Source organism: Lontra canadensis, unplaced genomic scaffold (genome assembly GCF_010015895.1).
Source record: "Lontra canadensis isolate GAN:19392208 unplaced genomic scaffold, GSC_riverotter_1.0 scaffold248, whole genome shotgun sequence".
NCBI classification, from domain to species: Eukaryota; Metazoa; Chordata; class Mammalia; order Carnivora; family Mustelidae; genus Lontra; species Lontra canadensis.
This window is the reverse complement of record NW_022631242.1, coordinates 64225-85474: the sequence shown is the minus strand read 5'-3', so window position 1 is coordinate 85474 and position 21250 is coordinate 64225. Positions and strand designations below refer to the sequence as shown.

The 21250-nt window shown below is 41.4% G+C and overlaps 1 protein-coding gene across 3 annotated transcripts in view; it reads right to left on the bottom strand.

Moving 5' to 3' along the window:
* The window catches only part of LOC116862490 (UDP-GalNAc:beta-1,3-N-acetylgalactosaminyltransferase 2-like), a 57045-nt gene that overhangs the window by 24004 nt on the left and 11791 nt on the right, over positions 1-21250 (bottom strand). The window contains exons 1-5 of one of the 3 annotated variants that reach the window (XM_032849797.1): positions 20365-20398; positions 20078-20225; positions 12230-12330; positions 8952-9145; positions 376-471 (exon numbers count right to left, since the gene is read on the bottom strand). In XM_032849797.1, coding sequence (XP_032705688.1) covers positions 376-471; positions 8952-9145; positions 12230-12330; positions 20078-20225; positions 20365-20392 — 567 coding nt within the window. In that variant the 5' untranslated portion in view covers positions 20393-20398. Of the gene's footprint in view, positions 1-375; positions 472-8951; positions 9146-12229; positions 12331-20077; positions 20226-20364; positions 20399-21250 lie in introns of those variants that run through there. The other 2 variants (XM_032849796.1, XM_032849798.1) reach the window with 2 other exon arrangements.

Below are 21250 nucleotides of genomic sequence, written 5' to 3'. Positions count from 1 at the left end.
CCTACCACCCAGGCCCTCTTTAGATAAGTAAATGGCCCGAGTTACTCAAACGGTATCTGGGTCTCGAGTTCCATCAGTCCATACCTATAACTATCCTTTGTCACTAGAACTGTCACGTGGTTCTTGGTCCACTGAGCAAGCCGGGCAGTGCCTGTCCGAAGGGGCGCTGTGGGGACGGCTGAGGTGTCCCGGAGCCGAGGGAAGGGACGGTGCGGGGCGCTACACTTCGGTCGTCTGGGCACAGAGCCGGTGGCCTCACCCAGCGCCCTGAAGGGTTGTGCCAGCACAACAAAGTGTCAACCGGCGGCCTCGAGAGCACAGCGCCAGGCCTGTGGTGACCGCGCAGCCCCACGGCCCTGCCCCTCCACCCCATACCTCGGGCAGGATGAACTGCTCCACGGGCTTGTACCACAGCCTGTTCACCTGCACGCCGCAGCTCGGGGGGCTGAAACGGGCCACGAAGAGAGCCTCCTGCAAACAGGGGTGGGGGGGACAAAAAGAAAGACTTTGCGTTAGACACTGTGTATGCATCAAGTTTTCCAGCATCTTCTGTCTTGGGCAACTTAATCCTCGATGGCCCCAGCCAGGGTTATTATGCGTCTCCAGATGCTGAGACACCATCGTGTTTTCCAGTGTGGTCACGCTTATTACGTAGATGTAGATATTTAAGGTAACAAAAGCGGTCCTAAAGTTCTAAAACACGAAATAAAATCCACATAGCTTTTAAAAAAAAAGCCCACCTTGAAATGAGGAACATTAGGGGAAGCATGAGGTGTTAAGTCAAGCCGAATTATTAGGCTTAACCCCAAGGGTTAAGAAGAAACTGAAAGATCACATCTTTCTACACAGAACAAAGGTACTGCAGGAACACCCCCGCCCCCATTCAGAAAGCACCTTTACAAGAAAAAAATGGCACGGACACAAAAAAGGAACATAAAAGAAGGCTGATTCACACTGTGTCTCTATGTACTCCTCGTTAACAGCACTTGGCTCTAAGGCGCTTTGCACAGTGTTTTTTACAATCTGTGGCAACCCTGCAGTGAACGAGTCCAGAGACGCCATTCTTCTGACAGCATTTGCTCACTTTGTGTCTCTGTGTCACATTTTGGTCATTCTTGTGGTATTTCACATTTTTCCTTTATTACTGTATTTGCTTTGGTGATCTGTGATACTGCTTTAATTGTGGGGGAGCCACGAACTGCTCCCAAATAAGATGGCAAACTTACCTGATAAACCCACTGTCCAGCACTTCCTCACCCCGCTCCCTCTCCTCGGGCTCCCCTATTCCCTGAGACTCAACAATATTGAAATTCAGCCACTTAATACCTCCACAGTAAGTGTTCAAGTGAAAGGAAGAGGTGCCTGTCTCTCACTCTAAATCAGAAGCTAGTGTGGTCAACAATAGCCAAACGATGGGAAGAGCCCAGATGTCCAATGACAGATGAATGGAGAAAGATGATGTGGGGGATATATACAATGGAATTATTACACAGCCATCAAAAATGAAATCTTGCCATTTGCAATGACGTGGATGGAATGAGAGGGTAGTATACCAAGCGAAATAAGTCAATCAGAGAAAGACAATTATCATATGATCTCACGGACATGAGGAATTTGAGAAACAAGGCAGAGGCTCATAGGGGAAGACAGGAAAAAATAAAACAATATGAAACCAGAGAGGGAGGGGCGCCTGGGTGGCTCAGTGGGTTAAAGCCTCTGCCTTCGGCTCAGGTCATGATCCCAGGGTCCTGGGATTGAGCCCCGCATCGGGCTCTCTGCTCCGCGGAGGGCCTGCTTCCTCCCCTCTCTCTGCTTGCCTCCCTGCCTGTTTGTGATCTCTCTCTCTGTCAAATGAATAAATAAAATCTTAAAAAAAAAAAAAAAAAAAAAAAAAAGAAACCAGAGAGGGAGACAAACCATAAGAGACTCTTAATCTTAGGAAACAAACTGAGGACTGCTGGAGGGGAGGAGGTGGGAGGTTGGGGTAACAGGGTGATGGACACTGGGAAAGTATATGTTGTAATGAGTACTGGGTATATATAAGATTGATGAGTCACAGGCCTGTATCCCTGAAACAAATAATACATTATATCCTAATTGAATTTAAATTTCAACTTAAAGGATGTAAACCTAAGAGTTAAATAAATTATAATACAAGCCAAGTTCACACACACACATACACACACACAAAGCTAGTGTGATAAAGCTTAGTGAGGAAGGCGAGTTGAAAGCAGAGATAGGCTGAAAGCTGGGCCTCTCATTCCTCTTTGCGAACACAAAGGAAAAGTTCCTGAGGGAAACTCTAAGGGCCTCTCCATGGAACATGTGAAGTGGAACAGCCTTCCTGCCGATACAGAGTCATCATCTGGACAGGGGGCAAAACCAGCCACACGGTCGCCTTAAGTCAAAGCCCAATCCAGAGGAAGGCTCTGACTTCAATTCCATGAAGGCTGAGGAAGGCAAGGAAGCTGCGGGAGAAGAGCCAGAAGCCGGCAGAGGTGGGTGCAGAGGTTAACGTAAAGCTGGAAAATGTCTCCATAACCTCAAAGTGCCAGGTGAGACCACAGGTGCTGATGGAGAAGCCGCAGCAAGTTCTCCAGGAGACAGAGTGGAGATCATTCAGGAAGGTGGCTATACTGACCAACAGATTACCAGTGTAGACAAAGCAGCCTTCTGCCAGAAGGAGACACGACCTGCGGCTTTCCTAGCTAGACAGAAGTCAACGCCTGGCTTCGAAGCCTCAAAGGACAGGCCGACTCTCTCGCTGGGGCTCATGCGGCTGGTGACTTGAGGGTGCGCGCTCATCTGCCGTTCTGCAAATCCCAGGGCCCCTAAGAATTATGCTAAATCCACTCTGCCTGTGCCCTATGAATGCAACTACAAACCCTCAGTGACAGCGCATCCGTTTACGCGTGGTTTCTGGATATTTTAAACCCACTGCTGAGACCACTGTCAGAAAGAAAATATTCCTTTCAAAACAGGACTGCTCAGTGACCATGCACCTGGTCACCCAGGAGCCCTGACAGAGACGTTCGAGATGAGTGTTGCTTCCACACCTGCTAACACCGCATCTGTTCCGCAGCCCATGGATCAAGGAGTCATTTCGACCTTCAAGTCTTATTATTTAAGGAATACATTTTGTAAGACTGCCACAGACTCCTCGGATGGGTCTGGGCAAAGGAAACCGAAAGAGTTCTGAAAGGATTCACCACTGTAGGTGCCACTGACAACATTCATGTGTCCTGGGAAGAGGCCCAATACGGACATGAACAGAACCTGGAAGGAGCCGATTCCAGCCCTCGTGGAGAACTCTGACAGGCTCAAGTCACTGCAGATGTGGTGGAAATAGCAAGAAAACTAGAATTAGAAGTGAAGCCCGAGGGTGTGGCTGAATGGCCGCGATCTCATGATGAAACTTTCATGGAAAAGGACCGGCTTCTTATGGGGGAGCAACCAAAATGGTTTCCTGGGATGGAAGCGACTCTGGGTGAAGATGCCGTGAAACCGCTGGAATGACGAAGGATTCAGGATGCAGCTGATAGGGTGTGCGAAGTGGACCCCAATTCTGAAGGAAGTTCTACTTCGGAGAGAACGCTATCAAGCAGCATCACGTGCTACAGAGAAATCATTTGTGAAAGGAAGAGTCAGCCAGTGAGGCAACCTTCTTCACTGCTGTCTTATTTTAAGAAATGGCCCTGGCCACCCCAGCCTTCAGCAGCTGCTACCACGGTCAGTCGGCACCCACTGACATCGACGTAAGACCCTCCACCAGCAAAAAAATCATGACTTGCTAAAGGTCAGATGATGGTGAGCATTTTTTAGGAATAAAGTATTTTTATTTTTTTATTTATTTACTTAAGAGAGAGAGACACAGAGATAGCGAGAGAGAGCACAAGCAGGGAGGAGAGGGAGAAGCAGGCTCCCTGCTCAGATGCGGGCTTGATCCCAGGACTCTGGGATCGTGACCTGAGCTGAAGGCAGACGCTTAATGACTGAGCCACCCAGTGCCCCAATAAAGTATTATTATTTTCAGATTTTATTATTTATTTATTTATTTGAAAGAGTGAGAAGAAAGAGAGAGAAAGAGAGACAATGGGGGGGGGGAGGGTCAGGGGGAAAAGCAGACTCCCTGCTGAGCAGGGAGCCCAGTGTGGGACTAGATCCTGGGACTTTAGGATCATGACCTGAGCCGAAGGCAGTCGCTTAACCAACTGAGCCACCCAGGGCCCCCCAATAAAGTATTTCTAAATTAAGGTATGTGCCTTGTTTTTTTGACATGTGCATTAATATTAATACTATGGCACGTGTAATAGATGATAATAAAGTGTAAACACAACTTACAGGTGCACCAAGCAAAAAGTTCATTTGACTTGCTTTCCTGTGGTGGTCTGGAAGGGAACCCACAGTATCTCAGAGGTATGCCTGTACTGTTTTCTTTGAGTCCTTCCCAGTTTGTTTTAGGCAAGAACATTTCCTACTTCTCTCATGCATATTCTTATAGGCCACCTTATTACAGGAGAAACTTCTGTTAAAGCTATGAAGACCACACAGAATTTTAGGATTGGGGGGTTTTAGCGGATTATGCTTATTTCTTTCATTAACACCAGTTCTTGGCCATATAGTGGCAATACCTTTTGTATTTTGAGTACCTGCTAACCTATTAGCATCCACCTTAGAATAGGCCTTTCTTGAGGACAAAGATTAACTTCTTGGCTAACAATATGGCAACTAAAAGATAAATCAACATTATCAAAATACTGTTTGGGCCAAGCCTCTTCACTGATAATTCAAATATTACGAATGGTTTAAAAAAAAAAAGACAACATATACTAAGACAATTAAATGGATCAAAAGGAGGGATGCCTGGTTGGTTCAGTAGGTTAACCATCCGCCTTTGGCTCAGGTCATGATCCCAGGGTCCTGGGATTGAGCCCCACATAGGGCTCCTTGCTCAGCGGGGAGCCTGCTTCTTCCTCTCCCTCTGCCTGCTGCTCTCCGCTTGTGTGCTCTCTCCCTCTCAAAAATAGTCTCTGTTAGCCAATTTAACTGCCTGCTAAAACAAAACAAAACAAAAATCAATACTCTTCAAGAAATATAATAGATCCAGAGATCCTGTGATGAATTATTCATAATATCTAGGATACAATCCAAAGTTACTTGATATAAGACAAACCAATCCATACCCAAGAAAAAAGATAATAATCAATAAAGACAGAACTCAACATGATTCAAATATTAAACTAAACAGACAGGATTTGAAAGTCATTATTTTATCTAAGGTCAAACCTGTAAAGAAAGTATGTTCAAAATGAATGAGCTCAGGAAATTTTAGAGAAATAAAACTACAAAAGAGAATTATTAAAGGGACACGCAAGAACTGTGAAGTACAATATCTAAAATGCATTCATTGGTGAGGTTGAACAGCAGATCTGAGATGAAGAGTCTGTCAATATGAACACAGACGGAAGGAATTATTGAATCTGAAAAACAAAAAGAATTTTTAAAAAATGGACACAGCATCATGATCTGTGGAACAATGGGAAAAGGTCTAACACGCAGGTAATTGGAATCCCAGAAAGAGTGGAGAAAATGGGGCCGAGGAAAATTTTTTGAAGAAATAATAGCTGAAAGTTTCTCAAATTTGGTAAAAAACAGATTTACAGATAGAAGAAAGTTGCCAAACCCTGAGCAGCATAGACAAAAAGAATAAACCACACCCAAGGTACAACACAACCAAACTGCTTAAAACCAAATACAAAGGGGTGCTGGGTGGTTCAGTGGGTTAAGCCTCTGCCTTCGGCTCAGGTCATGATCCCAGGGTCCTGGGATTGAGCCCCGCATCGGGCTTTCTGCTCAACGGGAAGCCTGCTTCCCCCTCTCCCACTCCCCCTGCTTGTGTTCCCTCTCTTCCTGTGTCTTTCTCTGTCAAGTGAATAAATAAAATCTTTAGAACAAACAAACAAATATAAAAAGAAAATCTTAAAGGCAGCCAGGACAAACAGACGAAAAAACCACTTACATATACCATACATAGGAGCAACAATATGACGGATAGTTGGCTTCTCACCAGAAACAATGAAGGTCAGAAAATATTAAAAAGGCATCTTTAAGGGGCGCCTGGGTGGCTCAGTGGGTTGAAGCCTCTGCCTTCAGCTCAGTTCATGATCCCAGAGTCCTGGGATCGAGCCCCGCATCGGGCTCTCTGCTCAGCGGGGAGCCTGCTTCCCCCTCTCTCTCTGCCTGACTCTCTGCCTACTTGTAATCTCTGTCTGTCAAATAAATAAATAAATAAATAAATCGTAAAAATTTAAAAAAAAAGGCATCTTTAAAATACTGAAAAGAAAAGAAGTCAACCCAGACTTTCCATATCCAGAAAATATTCCAGAAGAAAAGAGGGGGAGGGGAGGGAGGGAGACAGAATAAAGACAAAATAAAAACATTTTCAGAAAAAAGAAAACGAATCAAATTCATTACATAAACTTGCACATTCAGAAAACCTGAATATTCAGGAAGGGATGAGGGGCACTAGAAGTGTAAATGTGTGGGCAAACATAAAAGATGATCCTCTAAATTACTTTAATACATGTTTAGCTGTTTAAAGCATAAGTTATAACTCTATACTCTTCTTATATTTTACATGAAAGGGTACATTAATTTTAAGAAAAATTATAATATAGGATGTACATTGTAATCTTTCTGTCAACTACACATAAAAAAGAGGAGTGCAAAGAGCTGTAGCTGATAGGACAAGAGAGAAACTGAAATGGAATTCTGAAAAATACTCAAACCTAAAGAAGGCGGGAAAGAGGAACAGAAACAGAAAATCATAGAACAAAGAGCAAAATCAAAAACACTTCGATAACTGCATTAAATGTAAATGGATAAACACTCCATTTAAAAGGTAGAAGAGAGTCTCAGACTAGATCAAAAGGAAGACCCAACTACATGCTGTCCTCAGGAAACCCAATTTCTTTCTTTCTTTCTCTCTCTCTTTCTTTCTCTCTCTCTCTCTCTCTATCTATATCTATATATATAAAAAAGAGGGGTGCCTGGGTCTCTCAGTCCATTAAGCATCCACCTTCAGCTCAGATCATGATCCTGAGGTCCTTGGATTGAGTCCCACATCAGGCTCCTTGCTCAGGGGGGAGCCTGCTTCTCTCTCTCCTTCCACCTGGGGCTCCTACTGCTTGTGCTCTCTCTCTGGCAAATAAATAAATTAAGATCTTAAAAAAAAAAAAGAATAATAATACACCATGACCAAGAGGAAGAGGAGGTTGATTTAACATTTCAGAATCAACAGATGTTAATTCATCCCACTAACAGAATAAAGGAGAAGAACCCTGGAAACATTCTATATGCCCAGCAACAGGAGAATGGATAAACATGTTGCTGGAATACAGCTCAGCAATTAAAAAGAGGAAAAGGGATAGGGCACCTGGCTGGCACAGTGGGTAGAGTATGCCCTCTTGATCTCAGGGTTGTGAGTTCAAGCCCCACATTTGGTATAAAGCTTACTTAAAAAAAAAAAAAGGAAAGTAAAAGAAAAGGGAAAAATCATTAATACATACAAGAACATGGATGAGTTATAAAAACAGGTTGAGTGAACGAAGCCTTACAGAGGGGAGTACTTTATGATTCTATTTACATATGAAATATCACAACAGGCAAAACCAGTCTATGATAACAGAGGGGGGAAAAAAAAAAAAAAGGAAGAGTGGCCACTTCTCAAAAGTGGGACAGGGTGATAGGAGTTTGGGTTACACAGCTTTATGTAGTTTAAATTAACCAAGGGGGTGCTGGCTGGCTCAGTCAGAAAAACATGTGACTCTTGATCTCAGGTCCATGAGTTCGAGCCCCACCGTGGGTGTAGAGATTACTTAAATAAATAAAAACTTAAACAAAAATAACTGACCTAATGTACATTTCACTGTGCATAAAATTTAAAAAACCACAAATATTAAAGCCCAGTTAATGGGGGAAAAAAAAAAGTCTAGTTAATGATATGCATGCTGAAGTATTTAGGGACAAAATGTCCGGATGCCTGAAACTGACTCTGAAATACAGTCAGGAAAAATAAGAAGATAGATCACTGAACAACCCTATATATGATAAAGCAAACACAGCAAACTGTTTTTTGGTTTGTTTTTTTAAGATTTTATTTATTTGAAAGAGAAAGGGAGAGCACAAACAGGGTGAGGGGCAGAGAGAAAGGCAGACTCCCAGCTGAGTAGGGACCCTGATATGGAGCTGGATCCTGGGACTCCAGGATCATGACCTGGACTGAAGGCAGACGCTTAACTGACTGAGTCACTCAGATGCCCCGAAATACAGCAAAATGTTAACTACTGTAGAAATTAGGTGGCTACATGGGCATTCACTGTATAATTCCTCCAAGATTTCTACAAATGGATCTCTTCAAATACAATTCCTTCCTAATATACTCCTTCAGATGTACTCAATGAACAAATCAGATTACCCTACATACCAGGAAGAGAGTAACCCCAGTTGTTTTAACCTTTGAGTCACTCAACATCTTTATTACAAAAGACATTCGAAGTAGCTGTTAGCCTTGTATTATAGAGACAGACTTTCAGGGTTGGAACGAAGAGACACTAATACTTGCTTATACCTCAGAGTCCCAAAGTTTCCACATTCATTATCAACTTTTGTAATTCCTTAGGCTTTAGGGGATTTCAGGTTGGGAATTTCTAATCTGCCCCAACCTCTTCTTTTCTAGATATAACACATTATTTTTCACTGGTATTCTATGCCCAAACCAGCATATTACTATATTATGCTATAATGTATCCAATCAGTAAGGGAAGAAAAGTGGAAATCTTCCAACCAGATGTAATTATATAGTCTCCCAATCTACTAAATGCCATGAGGAAAAAGCTGGTATTTTTTAAAAAGAAAAAATGGGGAAAACCTTGTACAAAACAAAGCATTACCTCTTGTTCTGCCTGATAAAGCTTGACCGTGATGTTCCTCTGGAAACCCACATCACTGGCATCATAAAACACCCCAAGACTGGTAATAACGATGGGGTAGAGAACTCGGAAGCTCACGCTGACAACTCGGTCCTCAGAAATTCCTGATGAAGTGTCTTCAGAAAGACTGAATGCCTCAATTTCCTGGTTCAAAACTAAGGAAATCATAAGAAAGAGTTTTACATAACCAAACAAATATAATCTTACAATTCTTTCACAAATGGCAGTAATTAGGAAATTCTTCAGAAATATGGCTGCTTCTAGCAAAAAAATAAGTTAATTTTGAAATTTAAGAATGAAATTTTTAGCTACATCTAGGTAAAATATTTAACTATCAAAACTACTTGTGTGCATATGTATGTCTAAATGCCATAGAGAATAATCTATTAGGAAAGGTTCGATAAATAAGGTTATTAAAACAGTAGCTAATGCAGTAAAAAATAATGAGAAAATTTAGTCTTGCTCTGCAAATTCCAAAAACCCTACTTCTTTCTTTTTTTTCTTTTCTTTTTTTTTTTTTTATTTGACAGACAGATCACAAGTAGGCAGAGAGAGAGAGGAGGAGGAGGCAGGCTCCCCGCTGAGCAGACAGCCCGATGCGGGACTCGATCCCAGGACCCTGGGATCATGACCTGAGCCGAAGGCAGAGGCTTCAACCACTGAGCCACCCAGGAGCCCCCAAAACCCTACTTCTTGTTGGGCAATTTAAAATACTTGTGATGTCACAGGACAAAAGTCCTTGAAATCACTTCCAATAACACTGAAAAATTCTACATAATACTGATAAATACTATATAATACTGATAAAAGAGAAGCACATCAGAGTAGCATTTCTGACCACATACTGTGTGCCATGCCCCATCACATTTACAACTTCACAACTACACTGAGTGGTCGTGGCATCATCTGACCTCACGTGTAATGATACTGAGGCCTGGAAATGTTAAGTAACTTGCCTGAGGTCACAGAAAGTGGCAAAGGCAGGAATCAACCCCAGGTTTATGAACTTCAAACTCAGTACTCTTTCCACTCCCCACAGCTGCCTAAATTGAAGCCAAAAACAGTCCTTTGCAAATAATGTTTTCAATTACCATAAATGAATCCGGACCGATTACACGAAGTAGTTTACGTGGCTGAGAATATCAGTGCTAGTTTGTAAAGTAATATAGAAACCTATTCTAAAAGATTTTATCAAAGTTCTTTGTATCTTTCAGAGCTGTGGTTTTCCAATTTTCCTGCTCACACAACCACATCAGTTAAACACATTTGTACACACACTCATATACCAATTTACAAAATAGACACATATATTATTGTTACCAATATATTCAGTCTTTATAAAGATAACATTGTCTTCTTTTCAGATAAACAGAAATTCAGTCTTCTTCCCACACCCAGCAGATCCTCTGGATCCCTGCCTTTGAATTCCTAGGATGTTATTTTACACTTAGTAATGCTCAATAAAATGTGCCTGATTGGACTTGATGACCCCCACCCATTTACATACATAAGCAGAAGGGGGAAGAAGGTGGATACACATTTTGTCATGGGTTGGCCAAGCGCTGGCCACAGAGTCTAGACTCCAAAGAAACTGGATGACAGCAAAATGTTTTCTTTTTAATACACTCAGTAAATATAAAAGATTCAAAGTATATGCATATAGGTTAAGCATACTATAACATAACTACGTATCTATTAAAAAACAAATGTACCTTGAACTTCAAGCTACCTAGACACACGAAGTCCTGCTGCTTTAGTAATGTTATTAATCAAAACTTCTAGATATTCAGAGCATGATGATTAATTAACACTCATGATGACCTTAAGGTATTGAAATAAAATGAAAATGACATCTGAGTCATCAAAAAGATAAAATAAGGTTCAATATAAATTTAGTTACACCTATTAAAATTTTTTTATTCTAGGTATTGCACTTATGAAAATTTTCTATTAATTAATAGTTTCATTTCTTTACTATTAATGGATAATAACACTTAACATAATAAAAGTCTGGTTAATTCAAGGTGAGGTTTTTAAAAATTTGATTTGGTTTTGGATTTCAAATGTAATTTGTTCTAGGCTACTCTTACATCATCAGTAATGCAACATTTTATTAGGTTCATGGTCCCTATGGGACTTTAGTACAAGCTAACGGACTGCCTCACAGAAACACAATTACACATGACATTTTCCTTACAATGTTAACTAAAAGAGCATAAGTAAGAAACCTCAGCTTTATACAATACAGATAATTTATTTAAAAAGCTGACTGAAACTCAACTTTATAAAAGGCAGGTTCTTTAAAATACTATTAAGTACCATGTCCCAGGAACGAGTCTAAGTTTTTGTAAGTATCAACTTATTTCATCCTATCAATGCCTATGAGGTAAGTACTTTTATCCCCAGTTTACAGATGGTGAAACCGAGGCACAAATGGGGTAAATAACTGATCAAAGGTCACACAGCTCAAAAAGGCAGAGCGTAGATGTAAATCCATGGAACCTGACTTGAAAGCCCAGGCTTTCAACATTATCATTGCCTGTAAGAGTAAGGTGTACATAATTATAAGACCTGACAAATCTTAAAATTCCAGGGGTCATACCTGGCACACTTAAAACTTTGAAAAGTTTACTTTTCCTTAGAACCATAGCTGAACATAACAGGAAATGCTGGTAAAGAAAGACATCTGCTTACACAGTTAGCAACGTCCTAAAACTGGTTCCCTGGTAATAGAGGAACATGATTAGGACCATCTTTCTTCATCATCAAAACTCCCACAAATCTTTAACTGTAAGGAATACAAAATATTACTCAGATTTAAAATTTTTACTATTTGTTTCTTTTGTAGGAGGTTATAGGCAATAATCCTAAGGGAAAGTTGACTCATAATATTTGTATCAAGGTTACTATAAATTGACAAGATGGTGAAATCAGCAGGTTTCTCAAAGTTCAAAACTCAGTTTTCTAGGATTATCTATGCACAAGGAAATCTCCAGATGCATGTGAATCATACTGAGAAACAAACTCTCCTGGATCCTGAATTAAATATATCTAAAAAGACTCCTCACAGAGAGCTAGAGTGATCACTCAATCTGTCAAAAAGGATGAAAGGTACATTGTGATGAAAGCTCGATCTTAGTCTGCTAAAAGCGGACCACCAGACTAGCCAGCTTAGCAGCTTTTCCTCAACATCAAACTTGTAAAACGGAAGCACAGAGCTGTGGAAAAAGATGACTCACCCGGATTCGTGATGTTGAGCAGTCTGCAAGAATAAGGATCTTCCCTGTCTTCCACGGGCACGTCGCAGCCATGAGCACCGATTATGAACTTCACAAGCACGCTGAAAGATGTATTGGCATTACCATCAGATACCGATCGGCACTCTGCGCATGCCCGTTTCCTCATGCCCCTTTCAAAGCTTTTACTTTAAGACCCAAATATTTATTCTAACTTTATTTTTCTGGTCTAGCAAAACAGAAACAAGCAAAATGAAAGTTGCCAACCACCACATGACATGTGGGTAAGCCCTCTCCTGTAGTACTATGTCAAAGCGAGTATGAATATGTTTGGCCGGGCTACCAGCAAATGCTCATACCAATTAAAAACAAACCACAGTAAAGTCAGTTTCTCACAGTCCGACCTAAAAACATATCTGTATCTGCAATCTTCTTTATTTACTTTCCTCTATTGTAGAAGGTAATCCTTTTGCTCCAGACCAGATTAGTCTTCCTATTCAAGAAGAGGTCCTCTCCTCTCCTAAACCTTGCCTGTAACCTGTGGCTCCTTCCCTACATGTTACAAATACGATGAAGTCTTGATACTCATTTCTATTTACCGACCATCCCTTCCTTGTCTCCACCTTTTTTAGTGAAGTCCCACGAAGGAATGAACTAAAATTGTAGGCTCTAGTTTTTCATCTCTCACTCATATAAAACAGAAATTTTAGCTTCAGTACCCACCACTTATACTGAGCTGTTTACCACCAATGTAACCACTGATTTGCTGCTAAATCCAGACAACTTTTCAGCCCTTCGGTCTGCGGTTCAAGAATGCTGGTCTCCTTACAAGGCTCTTTCTCCCCAACTATGTGGCCGGCTCAGTCACGTGCACTGGCTCTTCTTCACCAAGTCTGCCCATTACGGTAGATATTAAAGCAGGGCTTTGGCTCTGGGTCTCTTCACTCTTTCTGCCTGCTCTCCCTGGACAATATTTATTCTCAAGACTTCAACTAGCTTGGGAAACATTCCCGAATTAGCATCTCTAGTTTGGACCCATCTCCTAAAAGATCCGTATGTATCCATTGAACATTTTTTCCCAGATGGCCCACAGATGACATTGTTGTGCCAAATCTTCAGGAATTCTGTGGGCTAGTTATTAAGAACAGACTTTATTAAATTATATAAACTTACAATGAAACACACTGCTTTAAAAACAAAGAAAATACTCAAATTAATCAAATTATCATAAATAATCACTTAATTATTTCACTACTACCTATGTTCTTGAGGTTATATTTACCTATTATATCTGGGTGGTAGAAATAAAATGGTATGCTACTACATATCTTTCCCAAGTCTGTGTTCAGAGATGTTGTGTTAGTTGAAGTTGGTCATGGTGGGAATATTTATACCACGGAAACTAGCAAACACTACAAATAAGGGTTTCATTGACTTTAAGGGATGGAGAAAAAAAAAAAGTAAATCGTTGGAGGAAAAGTTAACGAAGATTAAACTTAAAAAAGTAAGACGTGTCTTCATATATCAGTGGATCAGAATAGACAGCCCAGAGATAAACCCACAATTAATCAATGACAATGGAGGCAAGGATATCCAATGGGAAAAAGATAGTCTCTTCAACAAAGGGTTCGGGAAAACTGGACAGCTACCTGCAAAAGAATGAAATGAGACCACTTCCTACACCACAAACAAAAATAAACTCAAAATGGATTAAAGACCTAACTGTGAGACCTAAATCCATAAAACTCCTAGAAGAGAACATAGGCAGCAATTTCTCTGATGACAGCTGTAGAAACATTTTTCTAGCTATGTTTCCTCAGGCAAGAGAAACAAAAGCAAAATTAAACTACTGGGACTACATCAAAATAAAAGCCTCTGCACAGTGAAGGAAACAATAAAACTAAAAAGCAACCTATGGAATGGGAGAAGATACTTGTAAATGACAAATCTGATAAGGAGATAATATCCAAAATGTATAAAGAACTTACACAACTCAACATCAAAAAACAAAACAACCCAATTAAAAAATGGGCAGAAAACATGAATAGACAGTTTTCTAAAGAAGACATACAGATGACCAACAGACAGATGAAAGCATGTTCAACATGATTCATCCTCACAGAAATGCAAATCAAAACCACAATGAGATACCACCTCACAGGTGTTAGAATGGCTAATACCAAAAAGACAAGAAATAACAAGCATTGGTAAGGATGTGGAGAAAAGGGAACCCTTGTGCACTGCTGGTGGGAGAGCAAACTGCTGTAGCCACTGTGGAAAACAGTATGGAGGGCCCTCAAAAAATTAAAAATAGAACTACCAGGGCACCTGGGTGGCTCAGTGGGTTAAAGCCTCTGCCTTCGGCTCAGGTCATGATCCCAGGGTCCTGGGATCGAGCCCTGCATCAGGCTCTCTGCCCGGCAGGGAGTCTGCTTCCTCCTCTCTCTCTGCCTGCCTCTCTGCCTACTTGTGACCTTTCTCTCAAATAAATAAATAAAACCTTTAAAATAAAAAAATAGAACTACCATATGATCCAATAATTCCAGTATTGGGTATTTACCCAAAGAAAATGAAAACACTAATTTGAAAAGGTATATGCACTTGTATTTATTGCAACATTACTTATAGTAGCCAAGATATGGAAGCAACGCAAGTGTTCATCGACGGATGAATGGATAAAGATGTGGTATATACATATACAATGGAATATTACTCAGTCATAAAAAATGAACTCTTGGCATTTGCAGCAAGACAGATCTAGATAGAGTATTATGCTAAGTGAAATAATTTGGAGAAAGACAAATACCACATGATTTCACTTATATGTGGAATTTAAGAAATGAACGAAAAAAAAAGACATAAACCAAAAAAACAGTCTCTTCATAATTTTTTAGTTTAATTTTATTTTTAAAAGATTTTATTTATTTGTCAGACGGCGAAAGAGAGAGCGAGTGCACGCACAAGTAGGGAAAGCAGTAGGCAGAGGGAGAACCAGGCTCCCCGCTGAGTAGGAAGCCTGATGCGGGACTCGACTTCAGAACCCGGGATCATGACCTGAGCTGAAGGTAGACGCTTAACTGACTGAGCCACCCAAGTGTCCCCCAAAAAACAGGCTCTTGAGTACAGAGAACAAACTGGTGGTGGCTAGAGAGGAGGTGGGTGGAGGGGATGGGAGAAACAGGTGAAGTAGATTAAGAGTCTATTTATCTTGATAAGCACTGTGTAATGTAGAGAATTGTTGAATTACTATATTGTACACCTGAAACTAATGTAACACTATATTAATAATACTTGAATTAAAAAGAAAAAGAAAAAAGTGATGTGTCTGTAGCCACCCCACTGTGAACAGCACAAAAAAATGAGGAACCATCCTTCCACTATTCAAAACCTATTACCTGATTCAACAAAGATGTCACTGCCTTTACTGATGAAGAGTAAAGTTCTGACATATGTCTCGGTTGTCACCTCAGTTTTACTCTATCTTAAAGAAAATATTTATGTCCAAACTGCACTCCTGTCAGGCGCAACATGCAATTGGTTAGATACAAAGGTCTAGAACGATGGGAGCATTCGTGGGAATCAGCTCGCTACATGGAATTTATAATAAAGAGTATCGCGTATGCTATTATCTGTCAGTTACGCACCATACATCATTTATATCAGTAAAACTTAGAACACATACATACGCACACGTACACATAATTGTTATGCTTCCGAGAGCCAGCTGGTAAACTTGAACCAGCACAGTACTGCCTTCAGGTACCAGACTCAACATACCCACCACAGAACTTCTCTCCCGTGAAACCTGCTCTTCTCATCTAGTGTTTTTGCCTTGATTGATTATTCTCCAAGTTATTCTCATTATTCTCCAAGTTAGAAAGCTAGCAATCATCCTCAACTCCTTTTCCTCCTCTCCCTCTTGCTGTTTATTTACCTCATTTTCTTCTAAGGCCACACTTCAGTTCAGCCCCTCAGCCGCTTAGCAGTCCACGCCTCTGTCCCCACAGCTGTTCTGCAGGGCCTGGCCACAGCCTGCCCCGGGCTCGATGGCCTCCCTCTCTCTACCTCATAATCCCTGTCTCTCGGCCCCACTTTCCTTCCCGAGCGCTTCATCTCACTCATCCACACCCTCCTCTGAACTCCCCTCCCCAACCCAGCGTTCCAGTTACATGGAACTGTTCGGAGTTTCCCAAACACTCCAGGCTTTTTATTTATCTATATGATGGGACATATAACATTTTATTACACTGTTACATCTATTTCCTTCTATTAAACTTCAAGCTCCCATAAAGACTGGGACTCTATGGCAACTATCTTTGCATTCTACCACATGCAGTAAACTACGTGCATGCAGAAGATACTCAACAGTTACTTGTGAAATTGACAATTTATTAATTTTATTACAAAGGCTTTTCATTAAATAATGTCCCGGAAGTGTATGTGGAATCTGGCTCCTTCAGTGAAATGCAAGATTTGAAGCCACAGAAATGCAAACATTCCGTTTACTAATGGCCAATTAAGGCAGAATACCCATTTGTAAACAACTAGCATTTAGAATAAAAGTATAAACAGAAATGAGTAAGTTTGTTGACTAAATTATTGCAGATATTTAACAAATTAGTTTTTTTAAAGCCATCTTAAATACTCTTACTAGATTCACAAAATTACTCTGCCCTAAGAAGTTTTTGGCTAGTATCTATTTTTATATAAGTATCTCATCATTTTTATAGAACAAATCACCAAGCTTACTAAATTTATTTATTTATTTTTTAAAAAAATTTTATTTATTCATTTGACAGAGAGAGATCACAAGTAGGCAGGGAGGCAGGCAGAGAGAGAGAGGGGGAAGCAGGCTCCCTGCTGAGCAGAGAGCCCGACTCGGGGCTCGATCTCAGGACCCTGAGATCATGACCTGAGCCGAAGGCAGAGGCTTTAACCCACTGAGCCACCCAGGCACCCCCAAGCTTACTAAATTTAAAGCAGTAATGCTATGATGGCAAATAAATGACTCGTGACTATCTGAATGTTAATCTTCCTCACTACATTTAGTCTGAGTCATTCCCTCAAGAGTTGTTGAGTGTCTTACTCTGTGCCAAGTAAGGTTCCAAGTACTAGGAATACATCAGTGAAATAAGCAACATTCCCCAGGTGCCTGGGTGGTTGAGTTGGTTGGACATCCAACTCTTGGTTTTGGCTCAGGTCAGGATCTCAGGTTGTGGGATTGAGCCCAATGTCGGGCTCCACACCCAGTGCGTGGAGCCTGCTGAAGATCCTTTCTCCCTGTCTCCCTCTCCCTCAACCCCTTCCCCTGCTCACTTGTGTTCTTTCTCTCTCTCTGAAAATAAAATCTTAAAAAAAAAATGTTAAAGTCCCTACACTCATGAAACTATATTCTCGTGGGGAAAGACAAATGATTTAAAACACAAAGCTAGATATAATAAACATGCCAGTTGGTAATAAGTATTATAAAGAAAAACGAAGTCAACTAAGGGAGGATGGAGAGGGAAAAGGGGTTAGGTGCTATTTAATAAAGGGCTGCCTCCTGCTAAGGTGAATTCTAAACAGAGAGCTGAAAAATGTGAGACTGTGAACCAAGAGGACTGTCCAGTGGAAGAGTGATAAAGACAGGGGAGACCGTACGTGCAAAGGCCCCAAGGCAGAAGCACACTTAGTGTATGATGGAAGCACGGTAATGTTCACCAGTGTAGGGGAAGTAGATTTTGATAAGCTCAAAGACCACAGTGAGCACTTGGTATTTCACTCTGAGCAAAAGAGAAGCCAATGGAGGGGTATGAACAGAAAACAGACGTATTTGATGAATTTTAAAAGAAGCACTCTGGCTGCTGCACAGGAAAAAAAATATAGGGGAACAAAGGTAGAAGCAGGAAATCCAGATAGAGGAGGCCGCAAGAATCCAGGTGAGAGGTAATGTGGCCTGACGGGGAGAGGGTGGTGGTTCTGATGGTAGTGGTAGAGGTGGCAAGGGGCTGGATTCTGGATGATATAGAAAGGTAGCACCAAGAAAACATGCTGATGGGTTGGATGTGGCATGTGAGAGAAAGAAGAAATCAAGATAACAATGTAGTACAAATTTTTAAAATTTCCCATTTTCCTGGTGCCTCAACATCCTCACAAAGAGGTTATGAGCATCCTCCCCAGGTGACCTGATACACTGGAACGATAAAGCTGGTCCCTGCCATGAGATCCCCCTCTGGCCCTCCCTCACTCACCTAGTGACATTCAAACACAACAGTGAAATCCCCTCCCTCCTCCTGCTTGTATATGCCCCTGTGACCCCCGTAAAGGCATGTACTCATGGGGCCCCGCTGTGGACTCGCCACCTGCTTGGTTGAACCTGCTCCCTGGACGCTCCTCCTGTGTGGCCGCCCCCTGTGTGGTGCACTGGGCCTCCTTCTCTAGGACTTGGGAATGGACTAGATCTAATCTCAAAGGCCTCTCCCAGTGTACCTTCTGCGGCCATGCTGGACGGATCCTTAAAGACCCATAAGGGGGACTCACTCCGTCATTTATAACATAGTCACCGGGGTTTTCTGAGCAACAGGCAGAGAGGGGTCATTATTCTCTGGGACAGAAAAGGCTATGTAGGAAGGGCAGGTTTTGGACGAGGTTCTGCCAGCAGTGAGGAGTCCAAGGCCTTTCATTTGCTGGTCTATCGGTACTATTATCATTGAGATCATGAACCAAGGAAATCTGTCTTGAAAAGAAATGAAAGCCGCTATGAATAAGATAGGAAATCTATAAATGTTCATGACTGATGACAAGAAAATGCTGTAACTGTGTAGCTACTCAGTCCCAAATGTGCCAGTGTAATGCAATCCTAAGAGGGCCATGGAGAACTGCCCATCATCTGAGTGTCTCCGCAGAACTAAAAGTTCAGTCTCCCATGCTTCTGTTCCAATAGCCCCTCACGATGTCATCTTCAGAGGCTGGTCTCATTGCTAAGGTCTTGGGCTCCTAACCAATAACTGAGCCATCTAATACCAACATGAGATGTGCTACCAAAGCTCAGCCCTGGAAGGGCAGGCGGGAAAAAGAGCTACACACCGCAGAGCACACAATTAAAAAACACTACAGAACAGGAAAAATTCAGTGTGTCTCTGTGAAGTTGGTAAAAAGCATATTTAGACACAAACATGTCTAACCAGAGACCTATTCTGGAATAGAACTTTTTAAAAAAAAAATTTTAATTTTATTTATTTGACAGAGAGAGAGAGAGAGAGAGAGACCACAAGTAGGCAGAGAGGCAGGCAGGGTGGGGGGAGAAGCAGACTCCCTGCTGAGCAGAGAGCCTGATGTGGGGCTTGATCCCAGGACCCTGAGATCATGACCTGAGACGAAGGCAGAGGCTTTAACCCACTGAGCCACCCAGGTGCCCCTGGAATAGAACCTTTTAAGAATTACTATTCTAGAGGCACCTGGGTGATTAAGTGTCCAACTCTCGATTTCAGCTCGGGTTATGACATCAGGGTTGTGACATCCAGCCCTGCACTGGGCTCTGTGCTGGGCATGGAAACCGCTTAAGGTTCTTTCTGATTCTTTCTCCCTCTCCCTCTGCCCCTCTCGCTCTCTTTAAAAAAAAAAAAAAGGAATTACTATTCTAAATCAAAGCAAAAACAAAACAAACTAGGTATTTATAAATGCTAATATGTTAACCAATGAATATATTCTCCCCTAACTATCTTTAAGAACTTTGTGGGAAAGCAAAATAAATAGCCATTTCTCCCAGGAAGAGCGGCCACATGCCTAAATTAACATTTCTGACGGTCTCAGGAGAGGTCTTCCAGAACATTTACTCAGTTAATCAGGCAAGTGCCAACTCAGAAAACCTACCGTTGACTTAATGATGGATGTTGTATTAAATGCTTCAGCCAGGTGCTTCTTATCACATTTCGAAGTTCGTGGTTATTGCGAGCAGACAACACACCAACTACCACATCATAGTGACTAGACTTCCACTGAGGAAATGAGGCCAACTGATCTAGAAATAAGCAACAATAAATTAGAAATGTCATATCTCAATTACTGTTCATATGTGACATAAAAAGTTTATTGTAAAATAATGCATGTTCATGTGTATAGAATATACAAAGAAAAAATATTTTAAAAATCAGACGTACCATCCAGATAACCACGACTTTTTGGCATATAGTCTTTTTGTCTTCCCTATGTATGTATATATTTATGCTTCCATAAGTATGTAAAACTTCAAAACTAATAAGATGTTTACGGTGAGAATGAGTTTGGAAAGGCAGCGTGGCATAAACCACACAATAGTAGGCAGTATGAGTCCGTTAGGCCGCGAGCAGAATCCTGGTTCTTTTTATGTCCAGTAACTGTTATTTAACTTCTCTTTTTAATTAAAGATTAAAAAAAAAAAAAACTTCTAGGGGCACCTGGGTGGCTCAGTGGGTTAAAGCCTCTGCCTTCGGCTCAGGTCATGATCTCAGTGTCCTGGGATCGAGCCCCACATCGGGCTCTCTGCTAAGCAGGGAGCCTGCCTCCCCCCCACCCGCCTCTCTGCCTACTTGTGATGGCTCTCTCTCAATCTCTCTCTCTCACTCTGTCAAATAAATGAATAAAAAATAAAAATTAAAAAATTTAAAAAAACAAAAAACTTCTAAGTAATCTCAATCTGCCACATGGGGCTTGAACTCCCCACCCTGAGATCAAGAGTCTCATGTTCTACTGACTGAGCCAGCCAGCCACCCCGAAAAGTTATTTACCTTCTTAAGCCTCAGTTTCCTAGACTACAAATGGGTATAGTAATACTTCTCATAGAGTTATTGTAAAAATTAAGTGAGATGATATATATAAAGGTCCTGGTTTGGTACCAAAACAGTAGGCACTCACTGGCAACCGACTGCAATGATAACCACCACACAAATCCGTGCTTTCAAAGGTGAAGGCCTATGTTAACATTATAGGGGGCGCCTGGGTGGCTCCATTGTTTGAGGAGCCGACTCTTGATTTTAGCTCAGGTCATGATCTCAGAGTCCTGAGATC